This window comes from Melospiza melodia, chromosome 5 (assembly GCF_035770615.1).
Source record: "Melospiza melodia melodia isolate bMelMel2 chromosome 5, bMelMel2.pri, whole genome shotgun sequence".
NCBI classification, from domain to species: Eukaryota; Metazoa; Chordata; class Aves; order Passeriformes; family Passerellidae; genus Melospiza; species Melospiza melodia.
Window position 1 is genome coordinate 32,535,257 of NC_086198.1, and position 20,978 is coordinate 32,556,234.

General features: G+C 40.2%; 1 protein-coding gene across 14 annotated transcripts in view; it reads right to left on the bottom strand.

Annotated features, from left to right (window-relative positions):
• ANK2 (ankyrin 2) overlaps positions 1–20,978 on the bottom strand; it is a 184,987-nt gene that overhangs the window by 99,134 nt on the left and 64,875 nt on the right. For all 14 annotated transcript variants that reach the window (XM_063156863.1, XM_063156875.1, XM_063156870.1 and 11 more), the window contains exons 2-4: positions 18,432–18,533; positions 11,345–11,443; positions 10,731–10,829 (exon numbers count right to left, since the gene is read on the bottom strand). In XM_063156863.1, coding sequence (XP_063012933.1) covers positions 10,731–10,829; positions 11,345–11,443; positions 18,432–18,533 — 300 coding nt within the window. The remainder of the gene's footprint in view (positions 1–10,730; positions 10,830–11,344; positions 11,444–18,431; positions 18,534–20,978) is intronic.

Here is a 20,978-nt window from a genome sequence, read left to right on the forward strand (position 1 = left end):
ACTGCAAAGACCAGGCAGCAAACTGGAAGCTCACAGAGCCAGCCTCTCCCATGTCCCCTCCTGGGGCAGGAGGTGGGGAGTCAGGGAGCTCTGGTCTCCCAGCTGCTCCTCAGACAGCTCTTAACAGGGAGGGGATAAGGGATCCCATCATAGCATAAAATAATGGAAGGCTGTTCACTGAGTAACTGGGAAGGTGAACAAGAGGCAGAGGCAAGAGCTGGCAGAGGGAATTAGGAACAGATTGGCTTCTTTTCCATTGCAGTTGTAGGGAACAGCACAGAGAAGCCTGCAGGTAACCAAGCTGGCTCACTGTTCCAGCTCATTCCCACTCCGGAAAGAACCAATGTGGCAAACTACGAGGGATAACTCATAGTAATTTTCCACTCGCCTTATCAGCATTTTCATGGCAAAGTCTAATCCTTCAAATGTAATACATGCCACTTGTAAAATCCTTCTAGCTTGGAATATTACAAGGATCACACTGACTGAATTGGGTGAATATGACAATTTTCCAGCCACAGTAAATCAATTTGTTTAAAAGCTTTGAAGAATCTAATTTTTTTAATCAACTCAAGTCCCTGGTTCTGGAACAGAACTAGGACAATAAATCCTGGATTAGGAGACTATAAACAACACGTACATGACTTCATGACCTTTTAATACCATGAAATACTTAATGTTTTTCTACACAGAGATCCAGAAGAGTGTGCCCATTCTATCACACTTGTGCTATAATCACCCCTGAAATTACAGAAATTAGGAGAAAGAAAATTCTCACACAGAAAGACATAGTATCTTTGTTTTCCTTCAAGCTTCATTTATAGTCAGAAACTACTGTATGTATTTTGTTGAAATCTGGCTCATTTTGGGAATTACAACATGCTAAGAGCTACGTGCAAAACTGCCTTTACCAGACATGCTGGAAAACATTCCTCTGAATTTCTCCCCCTGGCAAGGTCAAGCCTGACTTTGTCTGCTGGCAGGGAGAAGTCTGCTTTCTCAGTGTGCTTTCAGTGAAGCTCTGGTTTCAGAGCTTCTAATTGCAGTGTCCCCAACTGCAACAGTCCTGGCCCTTGGCCAGGAAACTCCTATTTTAGGATTCCCAATATGCCTGCTCTCCTTGGAAGAGCTGTGCCCAGTGGGATTAAGCGCTAGCCCTCCTGGAGCTCTTCCTTCTCCCCTGGCCACTGGAGCCCAGGTGTTCCATCTTCCTCCCAGCCCCACATGGTTTCTGTGATCTGTCTCCTCCATAGTGAGTTTCTCTCTCTCAGCCAGTCCTGCACTTCCTGAATGGAAACGCCCACAAAAACCAGACCCTTCCCTTCACTTCCTTTCCTTTTGTCCACCTAAAATCCCCTTCCCAGTTTCTCATCTTTTAGATGAGCGGCTCTCTACTCTGCTTCTAGAGATATGTCAAATCTCAAGTCCCATAGCTTCCCAAACTAAAGGAAACATTTTCCCTTGACTTTCGTTTCACTGTCCCCAAATGTCTCCTGCTGTACCCATGGGAAATGATTCTCTATGGCCATACTGCAAGGGAGACTGACCTCTCCCCTTGGCACGTGGAATGGGACTCTGCAAGTTTATTGGGCCACTGGTGAGCACTGTTTATTTCAATAAATTTCCATTCAGTTTATGATCCCATACTGTCCAGAATTAAAGAAAGAATACTGACTGTGACCTGGAAAAGGAGAAATGAACTACATTTTTCTTTCCTGTTAAGCTCAGCTGTGCAATCATACTCTGTCTGCATGTTTAGATTTGGTGCATCATCTGAAATATCGAAATTAATTGTGTAATGATATATAACATTCATTTCCAAACAATGGTTTCATCAGAGTATTCATGGTGAGAACAGAATATTCCAATTTCATTACCCCCACAAATGTGTACTGCAGGATGTTTACTGCTATAATATAAAGTCAGAATGAGAAATTATCACTAAACAGATTATATTTCATACTCTGTTCTTTCTACTAAATTCACTGATTTACTGGCTAATTGGAGAAAATGAGTAGCTCTCAAATGATTTTTCAAGCTATTAATGTAAATTGGCAAGTCTATATATGACTCAGAATTTGTATCATTAAATTGTCCCCGAGCCCTAATGAAGAACACAGGCTGAAGAAGCAGAGGGATTATTAGGGTATTGAGAAAATCACACAATTCTATAGCTTGGTGGAGCTTTATTTCACGGCAGGCTTTCAAGGAACTAAGGCTCCTCTTCGCAGGCAGTACTGAGTTGTTAGCTGTGGACTTCAGTGTCAATATTCATATTGTATCCATATACTTTATCCATATATCCATATATTTTTTTAATACTGATACAGAAAAGAGAGAAAACAGAGGTATATAATCTCTAGTTTTTACCTATTTGAAGAGGATTCATGAGGGTTAGCAACATATCCTTTGACTAAATAGTTAGCATAAACCCACATGAACATAACTATTTTGTATTATTTTATAGGCCTCCAGGAACTGTTTAAGACTGTATTGGATGACAGTGATTATCAGGAAAGAGAAGAAAAACTGGCATCTCATGCAATGGTTTACAATCAAGTGCTGATATCTGCTTAGTTCTACTCAATAAAAACAGATATTGACATGAAGGATGAGACAAGAGCGAGACAAGCTTAGATTATTCATCAAACAGCTCACACATATTAGCATATCTGTGTGTCATGGTCCTGTGCTAAAATAGTGCTTTATGCAGTAAGATCGTGATCATTTGGGGACCTTCAAGTTCAAGACCTGTTTGAAAGTGTTATCTGTTCTTCAGAATGTTGCTCAACTTCAACAAGAACAGAAAGATCCTGATCTGAATCTTTGTTCAACAACAGACAATCTTCCTGTTTTCCCCATTTTCCACCAGCACCAGTCTAAACCAGTGACTTCTATGCCTCACCCTAATAGTTCTACCTTTAGGCACTGCTTCCCTCATCCCAGCTGCCAGAATCTCTACAGGAGAGGAAATATCTCCAGCAGGTTATTCTGTCTCAAAGGGGAGAATGTTATGCAGGGAAGGAGAATAACAGAAGAAGTGGGAACAAACTTTTGGGCATCACTTTTTTACTTTGAGGGGCACCAAGCACTGGCACCAGTTACCCAGAGAGGCTTTGGAGTCTCCTTCCTTGGAAATACTCAAAACCCAGGAGATGTTCCTGGGCAGCCAACTGTGGGTGATCTGTTCGAGCACAGGAGGGGACAAGATGAGCCCCACGGGTGTCTTCCATCCTCAGCCCTTCTGTTACTCAGTGAAAAATCCTCCAACAATCCAAGCAATAAACTAATTGTAATCAATGAAACATGAGGGTGACAAACACAATCTGCAAACTAAATTCAAAGTACACATCTTGATAGAACCATCAATTTCACAATTCTGGAAACTTTGCTCAGTGCATTATGCTCAGAGCATTATTTTCAGTCAATCTATAAATAAACACTTCATAAGAGGATTATATCTGAGCAGGAGAGATTCTGTGTATAAAAGGGTGAATTAAGGATAGATTATGGTACTATGTTAATTTTCTGAAGTCTCTTTTTTTGTTGCTCTTAGCTTACATCAAAATCCAGCATTTTAATGTAGCAGTAACTTGAACAATTATTCACCTCCATATTTTTTTTCCCATTAAAATATATTTTCCATAAAACAGATGTTTTTTAATGAAAAATAAACTCTTTCATTAAAATCTCATAAATAATTGAACTATGACATCTATATTTACATTCAATCTAACAGCAACTGGGAAATTTGTGAAGATCAGGGTATAGATAAAGGGATAAGATAAAGGGAAATTAATATAATTTAATTATAAGGTGCCTAATGGATATCACTTTGCCATACTGTCAACAGAAAGCGGTCTACTCTGAAGAAAGACTGGGCATATTCAAATCAAGAACTCCTATATCCACATTATAAGAGGGACTCAGTAAAAACACCTTTTATATACATCCACAAACAATTGAAATGCTGTGGATTTCTGATGAAAACATTGCATGCTTTCAGAGCAGAAATTTTCCTCCATGCTTCCCAGTGAGCAGTACCTTATATATTCACTCACCTGAGCTATCATTTTCTTTTATAACAAAGCTGGAAAGTGCTAGTGAGGATGTCACAGAGATTAGATGTAAGTATCTGTGCACACAGAGGTGCTGGATGTAGGGTGGCACATCCCTAGGGGGAAAGCAAGCTGCTCTATTCTGACCTGCTGTAAAATCCCCCAGCCAGCGTCAGCCAATAATTTAGGTGACAATTCTTGCATCCATGACACATGGCAGATGCTGAGGCCTGCAGAGTCCCATAGATTCAAGATGAGACAAGTAGTCAGGAACACGATAAGAATTATTTGATTTAGGGAGGCTCGTCCCGAAACTGGTTCAAACAGTTAAACAAAAAACCCAAAAAAACAACAGCCAAAAAAATCCCTAAAAGATTATTTACTGGTTTGAGAAAACACATTATAAAGTGATTTGTAATAAATATTTCTTTTTTAAATGTAGTGACACAGATGCCTACATGGAAAATAGCACCACCCCTTCAGCTGTCCCACTAATTCCCTAGTAATATAAATAGTGTTTGCCACTCTATACTTACACCACAGCAATAATGACAAAGCCTATGGATAAATTATGCTGCCTGGGCTGTGAAAAACTTGGCAAGTTCATTCATGAGGAACCACCCAGGACTCCAAGAGAAGCACTACACATATGACACCTGCTGCCTCCCCACTGCAAGGCCCCTCTCTAGGGAAGTGTGAGTTGAAGTCACTTCTGAGCCCAGATGCTGAATGTAAAGAGCACAGATATTCTATTTCAGTAGCTTCAAATATCACAGTTTTTTCCTCAAGAACAGCAAAGTAATAACAGGGCCTGAAACACAGCCAGTCAGAAATCAAGATGCTCTATGCTCTGGAAATAGCATTTTTACACCACGGGAGCCTGTAATAGAAATGGAACTGATGGAAAATAATGGGATGAGAACAGATTGGTCATGTACAAGAAAACACTACCCTGATGCTGGGCATAGGTGAGGGCCCAAAGGCTTAGTCAGGGAAGTGTCTCAGATTTTAATCAGGGTGCCCATCTGAAACTGCATTTGGGGTTTGCCTTCTGAAGCATGGCAAGGGAAAAGCAGTCCTGAAAGCATCCATTTATTTTGTGTGGCTGAGGGCTGGAAGGAGGACAATAATGAAGTAAAACCAAAAATAAGATGTGTCTATTTATTTGATTGTGGCTCAGTCATCCTCACACTCATAAACATACATGGCCAACACTTGCACTGCCTGGTTCTCACAGTCACCAGCTGGGGAGGAATATGGTGTGATGGTCTGCTGAGCCCTTACCCTTCCCAATGGCATGTTGAGTTCCTGCAGCCTCCTAAAGCTAACATGTTCTCAGAATAAGTATTATTGACTGAAAAAAAGCACTTCTTGTTTCAATCAGAATATTTTCATCTGGACTATTTATCTTTTCATAGCAGTAAAGTCAAAGAATTGGCTAAGACATATACTGTAAGTATTTCCAGTTTGTTTTCAGTCTTTGTTGAAATATTTGGGTTTTTTCATTTTTCTTCATGCATTACTTTTGTTTACATCTCTCAAAATCCATATAATCCTCCAGAAGGCATTTCTTCCCTTTTTTCTCTTCCAGTGAAAAAATAATGGGTCTGTACCTTTATTACATTTGCCATGACCAGCTGTGGCTAAAAGACTCCTCTTGATACACAGCAGCTAAAAATCTGCCTCTCTAAATATATTGATATAAAAGCAGAAAGCACCATTGGTGGAATTAAAGCCTTTTGTCATAATGGAGTAGCAAATTGTGCTCCATTCCAAAGGTTAGATTATCCTCACAACCCATGGGGGGAGCAATCCCTGGTAAAGCAAATCCTAGGGCATCCTGACAGAGACAAGCCGATCACTTATCTGAGAATCACCTAAATCCCCCCTTTGCTTTTGTAGTAACACAGAACGTGGATGCTCACAGAGCCCTCATATCTTCTTTTGGGAGCACGCATTAGGGCTGGAAATGTGCTGCCCTAAGGATTGCTTCCATCTGATAAGAAGTCTGGATAAGAGCTCAAGCAGTCAGAACAGCCTCTCATGTATATTGACCTAGGAAGTAGTGGCCATAACAGGGGCAAAACTTAAGCAACAATTTCTTGGCTAATGTGTTGCCAATGCGCTTAGAGCAGGATGTCGAGGAAAGGAAACCGGAGGGCTTTTAAACAACAAAATCAGATTTATCTAATCCTTGCTCTCTGTATCTGGGTCGCTTTAAATAATCTAATGATTAAAGGGTAGCTCCTCCTCCTTTCAAGAGGGCCCCTATACAAAACAGTGGTCAAAACATAACTGCACTAATGGGGAACACATTCCCTTGTAAACTCAGTGGCAGGAATTTTAACATTGAAGAGTATCACCTCTTTCTTAGGTATCTCCAAGGTGTGACAGTTCCCTTACCATTCCCAAACAGGAGCAGATTGTATTTCTTCATTTTGCCTTCTACTTTTCAGCTTTATACCTCAATCACTCGTCATTTGTCAAAGTGCCTCATCCTGGCAATGTCAGTATGGACCCATTCCCTAAGGAAGGCATGGTCTGGACAGCTCAGCATCACTGCTGCAGGGACAGTCTGCAGGTACACTCAGTTATAAGGATTGCTGCAGTCAGGCTATCAGCACATTTGGAAGGATGATTCCCAGTGTTTGGACATCTCTGATGCCTCTGCATGAGTCAGATGGTCCAGGATGACTTAAAGAGAAAGCAACAGGAACAAAGAGTAATTTGTCAAAGGAAAGGGTTGGACTGATTAAATATGGTGATATTTCTTCCACCTGGAAAAAATTCAAGAAGTCGTGTAAGAATTCCCAATATGTTGAAATGTAATCTCATTGAGAGGAAGAGCACAAAAAGTAGTTACTTTTCTAATGCACAAGCAACAACTAGTACTAGGTTTGAGGGGAAGAGATGATGCAGCTGTGGAAGAAGGGTAACACTGGACTCAGTGAAGGTGTGTGATGGGGGCATGAGTGTGGGTGGATGTGACAGAAGTGAGTGGCCAATTCCACTTCCATGGGTCTGCCAGACAGAACATTCCAATGCTCTCTGAAAACTTCGCCTGAATGTCCCACTGAAATTCCTAAGTACCTAGAGGATCACTCACCCAAGTGAATACATAGTTCACCATGTATGGCATCAATCATCAGTCCATGGGATAGACCCTCATCTGTTGCTCAAGGAAACACAAAGCTCAAAGGAACACCTGGAACACCCCAGTGGATTCATTACCTACTGTGTTTTCTCCTTCACACCATCCCTGTATTATCAACAAGTGCAGCCTGGTCAGATCTACAAAGGACCAAAATAATGGTCAAATCAATGAGAGAAATTACAAAAATTGAGTTTTCACCTGATGATACCTGTCTAGATCCGCCCACTGAACTATGTATGGAGTCAACCACAGGGGCTTATAGATACTCATTATATAAATATATTTACTATTTAATATTTGTAGCAAGAGGCACTTCTAACTGAGCCAAAAAAATTCCACTCTTGTCCAGTTCTAGGTGGAGATATGCCAACAAAGAGCAGCATCTTGTAGATCTTTGGCCATTGTGGGTGTGCCCTCGTGCCAGCCTCTGCCTGAAACATGCTACAGGAAGATGTGAGCTCCCAAACGGCACGCACGCAACTGGAAGTGGAGTCACTCAATTAGTAATCACTGTGCAATTAGGCTTTGCATCAAAATAGAAATTACTTCTCTAAAAATAGCAGTGATGACATGTTAGCTCAAAAGGAACAGAGTTTTTAAAAGAGGAAGATGAACAAAATAACATCCCTGAAGGCCAACATAAAACTGAAGGGCAAAGCAAAGTAATCTAATAGAAACCCAAAATCTATAAAATCAGAGCCCAGAATGCTTAACAGCCTCAGATAGCACAGATGGGGTTTGTAAACCCAGTGGTTTCAGTGGGTTTAATAGCATTTCCTGAGATAATTCTGTTATTTTGCTGTTGCAAGGAACTGGAAAATGAGTGTGGTGTTTCAGATGTCATTGCTTGTAAGTTTTGATGAAGGCCAGTGTTTTTATGCCATTTCATCGAGAAAACTAAAGAAAAAACAACAAACTGAACAAGCTCAAGTTGCAACTACTCCTTTATCTACCTGTTCACCCTCAAAGAAGAAATTCTGTCACTATGGGAAATTGTCATCACTGAAAATGAGAATGGCTTTGACAGATACTGAATTCTTTAAAGAAAAAGTGATGCTGCAACCAGAGTTACTCTGCTGGCACTAAATCACTACCAGCAAAGGGCATTTCACAGGGGCCTAAAAAATACAAAGTGTGAAATAACAGAGATACCAAGGAGAAGATGCAGTATACCCTTAATAGCAACAACTGCTGCTAAAAGATTTGAGGGTGACAACAGGGCACCTATTTTTAAAAATGGAATTGAGGGAAAATGTAAAAATTAGAAGTTGAGCATTTCAGTTATAATTTCTCACTTTCGTGTTCTATTTTACCTATAATGTGTATTTTTGTTCATTTCTCACTTTCTCAATTGAGCTCTTTCCTGATACATTTTTCTTCACCTTTTTTTATCAGTGACATCTTTTCAGACAAGAAAACTCAAGTTTTTGAGAACTCAAACACATTCTGTTCAGTCATTCTTTTTCCTTTTTTCCTATCTAACTTCATTTTTTTTTTTTTTGACCAGCTGTAGTTTAAACCTTGCTTCATCTGTTATCAAACCACATGTCTATTCTTTATCAATTTCAGAGTTTCTGGTTTTTTCTCTGTAACTTTTATTTTCTATGCCATGTTATTCTTGACACATCAAGAGCAGAAAGGCAGCATTCATCAGCTTCATTACATTCATGGAGCATTAAAAAGTTACTTTGTAATTAAGGGACACCTTCCACTGGAATGTTTCCCTTGGCAGTGGCAACAAGAGCCTCTGAATATCTGCCTGAAGCAGCTTTTACCCATGTCATCCATCTCTTCTGGAAAAGCACAGCAAGGCAGAAAGACACAACCCAAAGGCCCCAAAGCTGGATGACACCACATTAAGGACTCCTGCTCCCAGCCAAGTCAACAGGACTTGTTTAATTGAGACAGCAAGGCACAAAGGCAGGACATCTGCAAGCCAGCAGTTCCAATCTGTCCTGCCTGGAGGAAACCAGTGAGCAGTAATGGGGAAAATGTCCTCCATCAGATTAATTCCATTAAGTCAAGTAGCAAATGCCTGTTAACAGCTCTGAGCACCTTACACAAACCATCCAGTGCTAACAATAAAATGTCTTCAAAACTAGAATACTACAAAATGTAATATCCACAAACACATATTCCAGTGCTAATTGGATTTTCTTTTTTTTTCTTTTTTTTTTAATTTAGAAAACCTCATTTATTTTTTCAGCATAAGGAAAAGCTATCTGGGAAGACTTTTTAGACTTTTTGAGGAATAGTGCTTCATGACAGTATTATTTTTAACAATTATTTCTCTTACCATGCTCAAAACATTAAAGACTTTTTCTTCTAATATACATAAGAAGGCTGGTAAATATATGAAGAAATCATCCAGCTTGTTCATTATGAAAGGAGTTTGCTAAATTTTTGAACAAAGGAACTACATTTCTCATCTTTAATGGGAACAGAGCATGGGGAGCAACTGACCATCAGCTGTCCTGAGAGAGTTGTTCCATCATTTTGGGGCAAAAAGCATAATAAAGAAAATATTTTTAAAATCTTGGAGTTGGGCAACTTTAAGGATTTTTCAGTTTTTTTCTCTTGTTTTAAAATGTACTAAAGGAACAGACAAACATTCATTCTGTAAAGCATTTTATTAATCTCCTGCTCTCCACTTACCTTACCCTGTCCATGGTGAATTTGTAACACCAAGCAAGAGGAAACGCTCCAGGTCCCAGTTTCCCAGGTCTGGGCAAGCAAGGTGTGGAGCTAGTGCTAGGAAATTTTTTTTTTTTTGAAGATGTCACCAGCCAAGTGCTTCACAAAGATGCAGTTTCTTTATCATCTATACCACCTGTTCAGCCCTTTATAGTTACAGACAGTTGCTATAATTAAGGCAGCATTTATGAACATTGATCAAATTATTCATTTGATAAATGGTTCTTAATCCTAATCAAAGGAAATCATAGGTAAGGGACACCACCCTGTCCTATGGAGTGTTTTAGAACACCAGACAAGTTTCATGCCAGTGCAAATAAGAGGGCAGTTTTAACAGTTGATTTTCCTGCCAGGACAAGGGGATTTTCCCCAGTTCAAATGTACATCACAAACTTTTGATTGAAATTCTCTCTGATTTGGAAGGAATTCAGAAGCCTAGAGTAAGTTATCTGCAAACTTTTAGCCAAAAAGTAACCATAAAAAGCAATGGTAAAAATCAAGCCCTTGAGAAATTATTTTCTTTGTTACTGCTCACCAAATTCCACTCAAATATTTATACCCTTTGGAATCTTTTAGTAATTCCTAGCTTTCTTCCAGAAATTGTTTCAGAAATTTTTCTATCACCAACCACAGGAGTTCCTGTATCACACAATGAGAACATTATGACTTCAATTGAATATTTACTTTTATTCTACTTATGAGAGAATGCCTCATTTTGCTTGATTTGTCAGGCTTGGATGTTTAGAAGCAGTGTCTAATATCTCAGATCTTACAAGAGCTCACCAAATAACTTTTAGAAGTGAGAAAGGAAAAGAGCATCATACCTGAGATTGTGCATTGATATTGGCTCCCTCCTTCACCAGAACTTTGACAACTTCAGCTTGTCCTGCTAAGGATGCAATGTGCAGGGCTGTATTCCCTTTCTGTTAGAGGGAAGGGGAAAATACAAGTTATAATTACCCTTTTTCAGGAATCATTTCAATTAGCAGGGTTTTTTTATAGCATTCATGTGCGTGTGCCTGGCTGTGGAAAGGCTAAAGGGAAAACAATTTATCCCACTGGTGTTTTTTCCATTGTGCCCATGGGTAAAAGACACTGGATATTATAAAGTCAATTACTGATTTTCACAGATTTGAAAAAATCTACTGCTTGGAGCTATACTAATTCTCCTTAAAATAAGGAGGACATGCCACTGGAAATAATGAAAACCTGACATTGCTAAAAACTTCTAATGCTTCCCCTGTGTTACACCACAAATTATATTTTCCTCTTCATTTACTACCAATGAGCTTCAGCAAAGCCAATTCTCAGGCCATAACAAAAACAATAGTTTAAATATCCATGCAGTATTTACATTATTCTCTTATTTTGTACTTTTTGGGGTTTTGTCTGTATTTGCCATATGTATTGGATAAACCTAGAGATGTGCATCAATTACCTTAGTGGCAGAATCCACAGCCGAGCCTCTTTCCAGCAATTCCTGTACCAGTCCCACGTGGCCTTCCTTGGCTGCCAGGTGCAGAGCATTGAGCCCATTCTGTAAGCACAAGGGCCAGATCCATTACAAATATCAGATACACATTCCTACCTCACCCTGGGCTCAGGAGAAGCTCAGGAGCTGGAATGCTATTACATCTCTGAGCTGACTGTCTGCATAAGTCAGATACTTTGGACATGGCTATTTAGGCTGAGGCTCTGTGGGACAAACTTCTCCCATAACATTTTTCTCATAGTAACAAATACATCAAACCAAACTGCATTTTGTGAGTATCCAAAAAGATTGCTTATTTTCTAATAACTTCTTATTACCACAGACTACTACCTTGGGCATCTCCATGGAGCCAAGTATTTCAAACCTTGATTTTTCTGCTTCACTTTGCTGTAACCTTATCCAGCCCTGCTGAGATTTTATCAATACTGAGAAATCACAGGACTTAGCCAAATTTACATGGGATGTGTCTACTCAATCAGAGTTACTCCATGCTGATGTAACCATCCTGAACCTTGCTATCTCCTCTGGGATAACTGGTATCAAATGAAAACCCACAAGCACAAACAGGCCCAAATGGCTGTTGATCACTTTGACTTGCAAACTGATCCTTGATCTGGGACTTCTGCTCATATTTGATGAGCAAGTCTTCACTAAACTTCAAGGTTTTCTAATCTCAAAAAGGAAAAGAAAATTAATTAAATAAATGCGAGGATTATTGAAAAGGTAATCTAAGAAAGTCAGCATCTAAATCCTCTCCACATTAAACACGAACAGGATACTTTACCTCATATAAATTCCTGCCATGGAAACTTGATCTCCTTCTTCCTAGTATCCCCCTTCCACCCAAGTCAAAAATTAAATTACAGTCTATTGTAGCTGAATTGCCAGCCTGTTTTTCACAATCCTGAGGTATTTTTCATGCCACATCAGGCAGGTGACAGCAACAAACACTGCCATTCCCTCCAGCATTCTCCTGGTTTCCATATTGCAGGCATCAGGAGCAATACTCAGGTGTTTGAGTAACCAGCAGCAAATTCAGCACTGTGGAATTTTTATCACTTTGTTTGTCTCTGAGCAGTTCAGAATCATTTCAGTTGTGAAATAAACAGGCAACATTCTGGCTTTTATTCGCCCATTCACAGAGGCAGCTGGAGCCTGTAATTTCCAGTGGGATTTTAAAGCACTTAGCACTTCACAGGAGGTATTTGATGGCAGTTTGTCCAATAGCTTCAGACACAGCAATGCAAACACATTTCAGCATGAACTCCATTTGGTTCTGCATCCACGTGAGCAGCACAGGCAGATTTTGTGGTCAAATTCAGAAGTGGAACTAGTAGAAAAGCAAAGGAACTAAAGGAAGGCCATGGTCACAGGCTGCCAAAAGCAGAGGAACACCCTTCTGCAGCCTGGTAGTCAGGAAATGTTAATGAGAAATGTGGTTTCAAACCCCAATGCATGGGAAAAGCTACAGCAGCCAGAAATCCTTATTCCAGAGGAAACACTCTTACCATGGAGCTGCAGAGCCCAGGGATAGCAGTAGTGCCATGCCCTGGTCAAGGATAAATCCTTAGCCAAAAATATGCAATGAGGCTGACCATAATCACAGATGAGGAATACAGTCTGTGGCAGGGAATATTTTGCAGGCTGAACATGTTTCAGAAAACTCTGGTCTTTCTTGGTTTTTAATCTCAGCTGAGTATCAACAAACCATAATTGCTACCTACAGTGGCTGAGAGCTTTGAGCTAGTATTTTGTGGGAAAACACAGTGTTCTCCTCACTGTTTAAGAACAAAGACCTGTTCTGTATCTGATCTCACAGATTCTCTCATCAGCACTTCCCATGGGAAGCTGAAGGGCAGCTTGTCCTCCTCACAGTGTACACAGCTGATGTATTGCTGCAACATGTCATTAAACTTCTTCGCTCTTTAGGAACAAACAGCAGAGAAACTGCAAAATTCATGGCCCATAAATGCCTCTGAATACAAAAGGATGAGGATAAGCCTCTGTTTTAGTCTACTATGTGCCAAAATATGGAGAGAGCAAGGCTTGTCCCTGTGCTTAATCTCTGAAAATACTTGTATTCCTACCTCTGAGCCACATATCTGTTGATGTCACGTTAAGCACCTGAAAGTTGATATTGCTGCATCCATTGAGTTTCTTCACAACACAGTACTTGTTTTTAATGCATTAAGACATGAGAAAAAGGTATAGTTGAGGTCCAGAAAAAGCTTACAGGAACAAACTCTAGCTTAAAAATAGAACTATAGACATTCAAACTCCATAATTCCTTAAATAAAGCAAGCTGGGGTAAGCAGTAGCAAGGCCTGCACTTTAAATGCTGAGGACCAGCACAACCAAAGCCTTAAAGCAACTTTTGTTCTCTTTCTCCCTAATCAGAACCAACGCTGCAATTATTTCCCAGCCCACGTGGCTGATCCCTGCTACTTCTGATGATGGAATCTCAGATTTAATCAATGCAACTCCTCCGTTCCTGTCAACTGGATTTTTGTAGTTCAGAACAACAAAGGTTTCTGACACGTCCCTTTTTCTCTCCCCTGCCCACCAAAAAGTTGGGGAGGGTGAAATTAGTTGTCTGCTAAGCAAAACTGTGCCACATAAGGACAAAGCCTGCATATGCCACAACTGCCATTCTTTTGGAGACTCCTTGGTGATATTAACTCCCATAAAACAACCTAATACTAAGCCTTCCAAGCTGGTGGTTCTTTACAAGTGTTTTTTCCCTGCTGTGCCTGATTCCCTCAATTCCCTTTCTCCTCTACCACCAAGGCAGAGACGTCAATGCTCTCTGTCCCATGGAGTGCTACAAATGTGCATGTACCACTAACTGCTCACACCACTTCCTGCAGAGCCACCCTTGGTATTTTCACTGCACTGGAAAACTCCAGGGGTTTCTTGGACATCCTAAAAATCACCAGCCTACACCTATTCCCCATAAGACAGTCACTGACACTGCTCTTGTCTGGAAATCACCCAGAAAAATTCCCTGCTACCTCTGCCTTTGTGTTCAGTTGCCTCACAGAGCAGTCCTCATGCAATGGAAGCTCTTCCATCACTGCCTGGTTCAGCACCAATCCTGCTGTGCCATTTATTCCTTCTGGAACATCACCCAGATCCCATAGCTTCTCCCATTCCCACCTAACCCTATTGTGCCAAAGCCAATTGACACCATGGAAAAGCTGTGTCTTGGCAGTGCATCAGATCGACCTGCAGTTCACAGGACGTTCTAAATCAACCAAATCAGTGTTCTGTGGGCTTTTACACCCTTCCCTCTAAGCTCAGCTCTAACTGACAGGTACAGACAATAACCTGGCAGTCCTAGAAAGCTCAAGTCACCTTCTGCTGATGAGAATTAGTGAGAATGATAAAGAACTTGAAACATAGAAATAGGGCAAAGAAAGTATTTGAAGGAAGTGGGGAAAAGGTTCTATGATAACACCCAATCGCAAAGCATAACTTCAAAACACAATGAAAATTAAAAAGCTTTTGTGATTAACACTGTATGGTGGCACTAACTCCTTTTACCAGCAGAAGCAGAAACTAGAAAGAAGTACCACAGTCTTTGTTAAACTCAAATACTTTTCTCTCTTTAACAGACGGCTCTGCAAAGTCTCTCCTCTGAATAAATCTCTCAGGGAAGTAAAATGTGCATGTGGCAACCTCTTTTCAAGAGAGATTTGGGAAAGGGTACATTAGAGAGCTGGGCATGGCTTTCTGAAGTCCTAATGTTTGTCGAAGTTCTTCCTAAAAATATCACAAAGAAATTAAGTGGACAGTGGGGAAAAAAAAGAAAAACATAATCAGGTTATGAAAATTCTCCCTTTATGTTGCTTTATAGTCTAGGAAGTCAAGAAACTGAATTAACCTAGAGAGTGACATCAAATGTGGTGCTGCTGACCTCATTATGCTGCAGTGCTCCTTCAGACCATAACTGGCACTGCTGGGAGAGGCAGTGCCTTTCCCCTTGGAAGGAGGGAGGGAGGGAGGGAGGGAGGGAGTAATGAACAGATGTGCTCTGCCTCTCTGTCACCGAAGGAATAGAGACCAGCTGAATTAAAAGGAAGCCAACAAAGCAAGAGCAAAAGCCAAACTGACAGAGATTCAAAAAGCCTTGGAGATGGAGGCCCCCAGAACAATCTCATAGTTGAACCCTGATCTGTTCAAGGCATTAGACTTCACAGAGGAGCACAGAAGACTTGTTCAAAGCTAATGCCAACGCCCATCACATTTTTCCTTCCAAGACCTCACCCTGAAAACTGACAGGTCTCCCGAGACAAGATGGAGAAAAGTTACTTTATGCTGCCTTTGGATTCCCAATTCAGTTTCAAAAATCAGCAGGCAGCTGATGAACTCAGAAGAGTCAGTCTGGGGTCTAACTTCCACTGGAACCTTGGGCTGCACAAATGCACAGTGTAACATTTGTTTTGCTAAGAACATTTTGAACAAGATGCAGTACCAAGTAGCTTTCTCTTGCTATGTTAACTAGAAACAGTAACCATATCCTAAAAAACTACATTTGTAGCATAGAAATGCAGCTTTAAAGGAAACATATTTACAATTGCTATTGGTTATACATCCTATAAAACACCAGGAATTGGATTTTTTTAAGGGACCCCTCATAAAATTGGGGAATTTTGTCCCCTAATGTTTTCAACTCTCTCCAGAAATAAACAGAGTTGATTTATGATTTTCAGAAGAGACGACAGTGTTTGAATTCAGATTCAAGTAGGCAATACTATAATAGGTGAACTTGTTACGACGGTAGCATTCAACAAAGCATATTTAAGTCATGTCTAATTGTTAACTATATAATTGTTTTATTAACTACTCTGTGTTCAGTATATCCAGAAACATTAAGCTCCATCATATTTTGGCAACAGCTACACTGGGAAAATACTTGGATTATCTATAAAGATATATTGCTCTGAAAACTCAGGATGTGAGAAAAAAACATTGAAACTGAAGAAAGAATCTCCTGGTGTTCTCTCCATTCAGGGAAGCTTATCTTTAACATTATGCATGGTTTTCTTGTATGAGATCTAATCTAAAAATAGCATTTTACTGAGGAAAAATACCCTGCACATGCAAAGCTCCATTTTTAAAAGAGCCTTGAGATATCTCACTGCTAAAAATAAAACACACCCCTGCATTTTGCACAGACTGTTTGCTTCTCCCCTCAGACAGCTGGAACACAATGACGCGGACACCCCTTCCAAACCCTGAGCAGGAGACAAAGGAGGAGGAATAACTTCAAGGCTACCATGGCTTACTCAATATTCCCTGACCTCTAGCAGAGGGAGTCTGCTCCCACTCCCAATAAAATTTACAACACACCAGTGATGCTTAATCACTGGAAGCACTGAGGGTCTTGGTTACAAAAACCTCTGTAAGCAATTTAATATGGCACCAGAACTGGAGTCTGCCAGAAGCTGAAGTGCTTGGTTGTGCTCAGCGGATGGTGAAAGCTTTCATCTCCCCTACATGGCACAAGTGGAGCTTTGTCACCAGCTGCAGGTGGGAAGCACTTTCCACAGAGGATAAATGTGCAGCAACTTTTGCCATATTCCTCCCATAGTCAGCAAGAGAATATGAACACTGGGAAAAAAACCTTGTAATGTTCCTAAGTAATTATCATATTAACTGTGCTCTGTCTTGGGGGTAAATCTCTTTGTCAATATTGGTGCTTATAACAAAGATGGAAAACTTGCGGGATCTATTTGAACACAAGAACTTGAGTCTAGCTTTACTCTCTTCTAACTGGGAAACTTGAAGTTTGCCAGGTCACATCCCATAAAACTCAACAAGTTTTCCTTTACAGTAAGTATTTTAAAGGAAACTTTCTCCTAGACAGTAACATGAGAATATTCCTGTATGTTTTCAACAAGCAGAACATGAAAAGCCCCAGCTCTTATTCTCCTCATCATTAAATTCCTTGGCACAGCCAACAGATCTGCTCTCACTCCTGTGCCCCAGCTTCCATTTGACACATGCTTTCTTTAATCATCTGCAGCTTCAGCAGGGAAGGTGAGAGCACCAAACATTTTAGATTATTTCACTCCTGATTTCCCCAGTTAGTTTTTTGGTTTTTTTTTCTCCACACCCCCCTTCCCCCACCAAAAAAAAAAAAAAAAAAAAAAAAAAGAAACAGTGGTCGCAATTCTGGGATTTTACTTCCAAATGGCATAACCACTGTCCAGTTAGTGGTTACTCTGATCAAATCTGGCTAAGCGTTAGGGGAAAGCTGGGCACCATAAAAGCCTGAGCTGTCAAATTCCCCATCAAAGAAACTGCAGTTGTTTCACTAGAAAGCCAAGACACTTCCCAGAACTGATGCAGACACTTACTTGCATATTTAAGTCACAGTTAGAGTCTTATTAAACTTGATGGTTCTAGTCACTTAAATAAACGCTGCAAACGTAGGTCCCTAAGCTATGAAGCCAAAGTAATTGGATTTATATGACAGAGCTACAAAAGAGCCAAGCCAAAACATTGTGTCACATTACAGTCACATCAATGGTGAAACTTCAACAGTGTACTTTTACAGCAGTTATAACTTTCTTGAAAGGAGAGACAGCATGTTAAGTACAACATTTAAGTATCTTTTATGCTATATTGTAGATATTACTGACCAGTGATAACAACACATTTAGTTTTGTGGAACAAGGTGACAGCCCATGGCTACCCCTTCAGCCATCTGAGAGTACCCAGAACTGCACTGCCAGTGCAGGTGATTGCCAAGGTTTTAATCTGCTTGGGCACAAATTATCTGGGCAGCTACAACTACATCCACTCAAGTGCTTACCTACCCTCTGAGACCTCACAAAAACAACAGGGGAAGCCTCAGACTCCCACACCTCAGCTCTCAGGGGATCAGGGGCTTCACGTGGGACGGCTAAGGAAAATCCATGGGCTGAGCATGTCACATTTAGCAGGATAAAGAGCTAAATCACATCTCTACAGTGCCCAGGTGTTTTGCAATTCACTCTTGCAAGCTTGTGTCCATTAAATATCTTACCTGATTACAGGTGTTAATGTCTATTCCACTTTTCAGGTATTCCACGACTTTGTCCAAATTGCCAGCTCTGGCAGCTCGGAGAAAGCTTGCATTGCTGTCAGACTGTAAAAAGAGAAGAAAAAAATTCTCCAATTAGCCCCTGCTTAAACCAGAGCAGAACCTCATCAGTGGTGTAAGGTTTCCACATTTTATGCTGCAGGAGAATAAAGCCGTGAAACAACCGAATTTGAATTGTATCTGCATTAATTAGCATATTTAAATTAGACTATAATGGCACAAAAGAACTGCAGACCTGTCAGAGTGAGCAAAACAGAGCAATAATTGCTGACATTCAAAATTTAGCAAGAACCAAAAAACCAACCAACGAAACAAACAAACCCCAAAACCCCAAACAACCATAAATCATAGTAACTGATATTGTCAACAAGAGAAACATAAATGCATCAACTTGCTCATTGTAGTTTTCTGGAGAATTACATATAAATATATAATCTCTTTATATATATTTTTTTCTGTATTATTTATGTATTTATGCATGTTGTTTATAGATGTGTATAAATGTTATTTACAGATTTAGATCTATTATTTTTAGATACCTATGCTCAAAGTGGGCAGCACTGCACATGTAGCTAACCTTAGAACAAAGCGGATGAAGTACTCAAGGCTGAGTATCCAAATCCAGGATCATGCTGCAAACATTTCCACCCCTAAACTGCCTACTCTCATTAAAAAAAAAAAAAAAAAAAAAAAAAAAAATTTAGAAATCCTATGAAAAAAAACTTTCATTTTTCAGCCAGGTTGTGGGACGTACTGTTAAGCAACAGAACGTGGAACACCTCAGCCCTCTTGCCTTTGTCTGTGACACAAAACAGAGCCCAGAGGTAGAGGACAGCCCGCACTCCCTTGGGCTGGGACTCGCTCCTTCTCATCATGAGAATATCCTAAACCCCTCCCGCTTCCAGCCACTTATTTCACTTGCCCAATCCATTCCAATACTTTTTTCAGCCACCCTGTTTATCACTCACTTCACAATCCCCGATTCCAACCTATTTTAATCTGCAACAGATGGATGTCATCAAAATCAGCCTCCTTACAACTGTGCTACATGCCAAGACAAAAATATGTCTATGGGAGCACATCCTTTCCTGGGATCAGGATATGCTCATAAAGACATCAAATTATGTTTTAATATTTAAGTATCTTTGAAAAAAATCATGTCTTGGTAAAAACATTAACAAACCACAAATATCTGAGTGCATGAGGGGTAAAACTGGACACACTGGTTGGAAAAAGCACCTTTGCCCTCAATAATGGACAATTCTTTCTCCCCATTTTTTCCTGCTTTACTACTACAACAATCATTTACCATAGCAAAACTACAATCATCAGCTTTATACTTTTAAAAGGTTAAGAAAGAATGATGCAACAAATTACCATCTACAACTTAGGCTTCTTAGGGATGAATCAATCATTGCTTTTTTTTCTTTCACACAGAATAACATAAAAAGCTAAAAGTGCTGACATCTCAATTATTGCTGGAACCTCAGATTATAGCTAAGCCCACACAACTCTATGTCATTTGTTTCTGGCTAACAAGACACAAGCAATGCTTTCCAAGCAGATTCTCATATCCTTGAATCATAATTTTATTACCTCAAAATCAAATTACTGCAGTGTGCATCACTTCCAGTCACTTCAAAACACTTTCCATACACTAGAATAATTATCACAATTCAGAACATTAACTTCTTGTCTGCATAAAGAATATTTCAGCAGTCCATATGCTTCATATATAAATTCCCATACAAGTACAAGAGACTAGCCACAAAACATTGAAAATATTTTGCAACATGTTACAAGGATTAGAAGACTTAGAAATTGAGAATACTCAGATTTTCCTTCCCAGTTGGCCAAATCTAATTTTTCAATAGGTTGTCATTAGTTTCTCCTTTGTCCCATTCTTTTAATGCTTTTTAAAAGCATTTTTGTCAGCACTACAGTCTCAAACATTTATTCACTTTAGCACACTTCAAATTCAAACGCATTTTGACAAAATCCCCCTAGTAAACAACAGCAGAAGTTTCCTGTAGTCTTACCACGTCAGAGAAGACAATGAATCTGGATCTGTCAGCTTTTCCAACAGATTCCGTAATCTCTTGAAATATTTTGTTACACAGCCCCTCACAGTCTTAGGAGCTCCTCATGGCCCTCAAGGTCCCTCATGGCCTCCAGAACCACTTGCAGCTTCTCAGAGCCCCTCATGTCCCCTCAGAATCCCTCACAGTCCATCATGGTCTTTTACAAGCCTCCCAAAGTCCCTCTGAGACCCTCATAGCCCTTCAGAGCCCCTCAGAAGCCCTCACAGTACTTTAGACCCCTCATAGTCCATCACAGCCCCTCATGGCCCTTTAGAACTCATTATGGCTCCTCAGAACCCCTCACAGTCCACCACTGCCCTTTAGAGCCTCCCAAAGTCCCTCATGGCCCTTCAGAGCCCCTTGTAGCCCCTCACAGCCCCTTTACGGAGCCCCTCAGAACCCCTCAAAG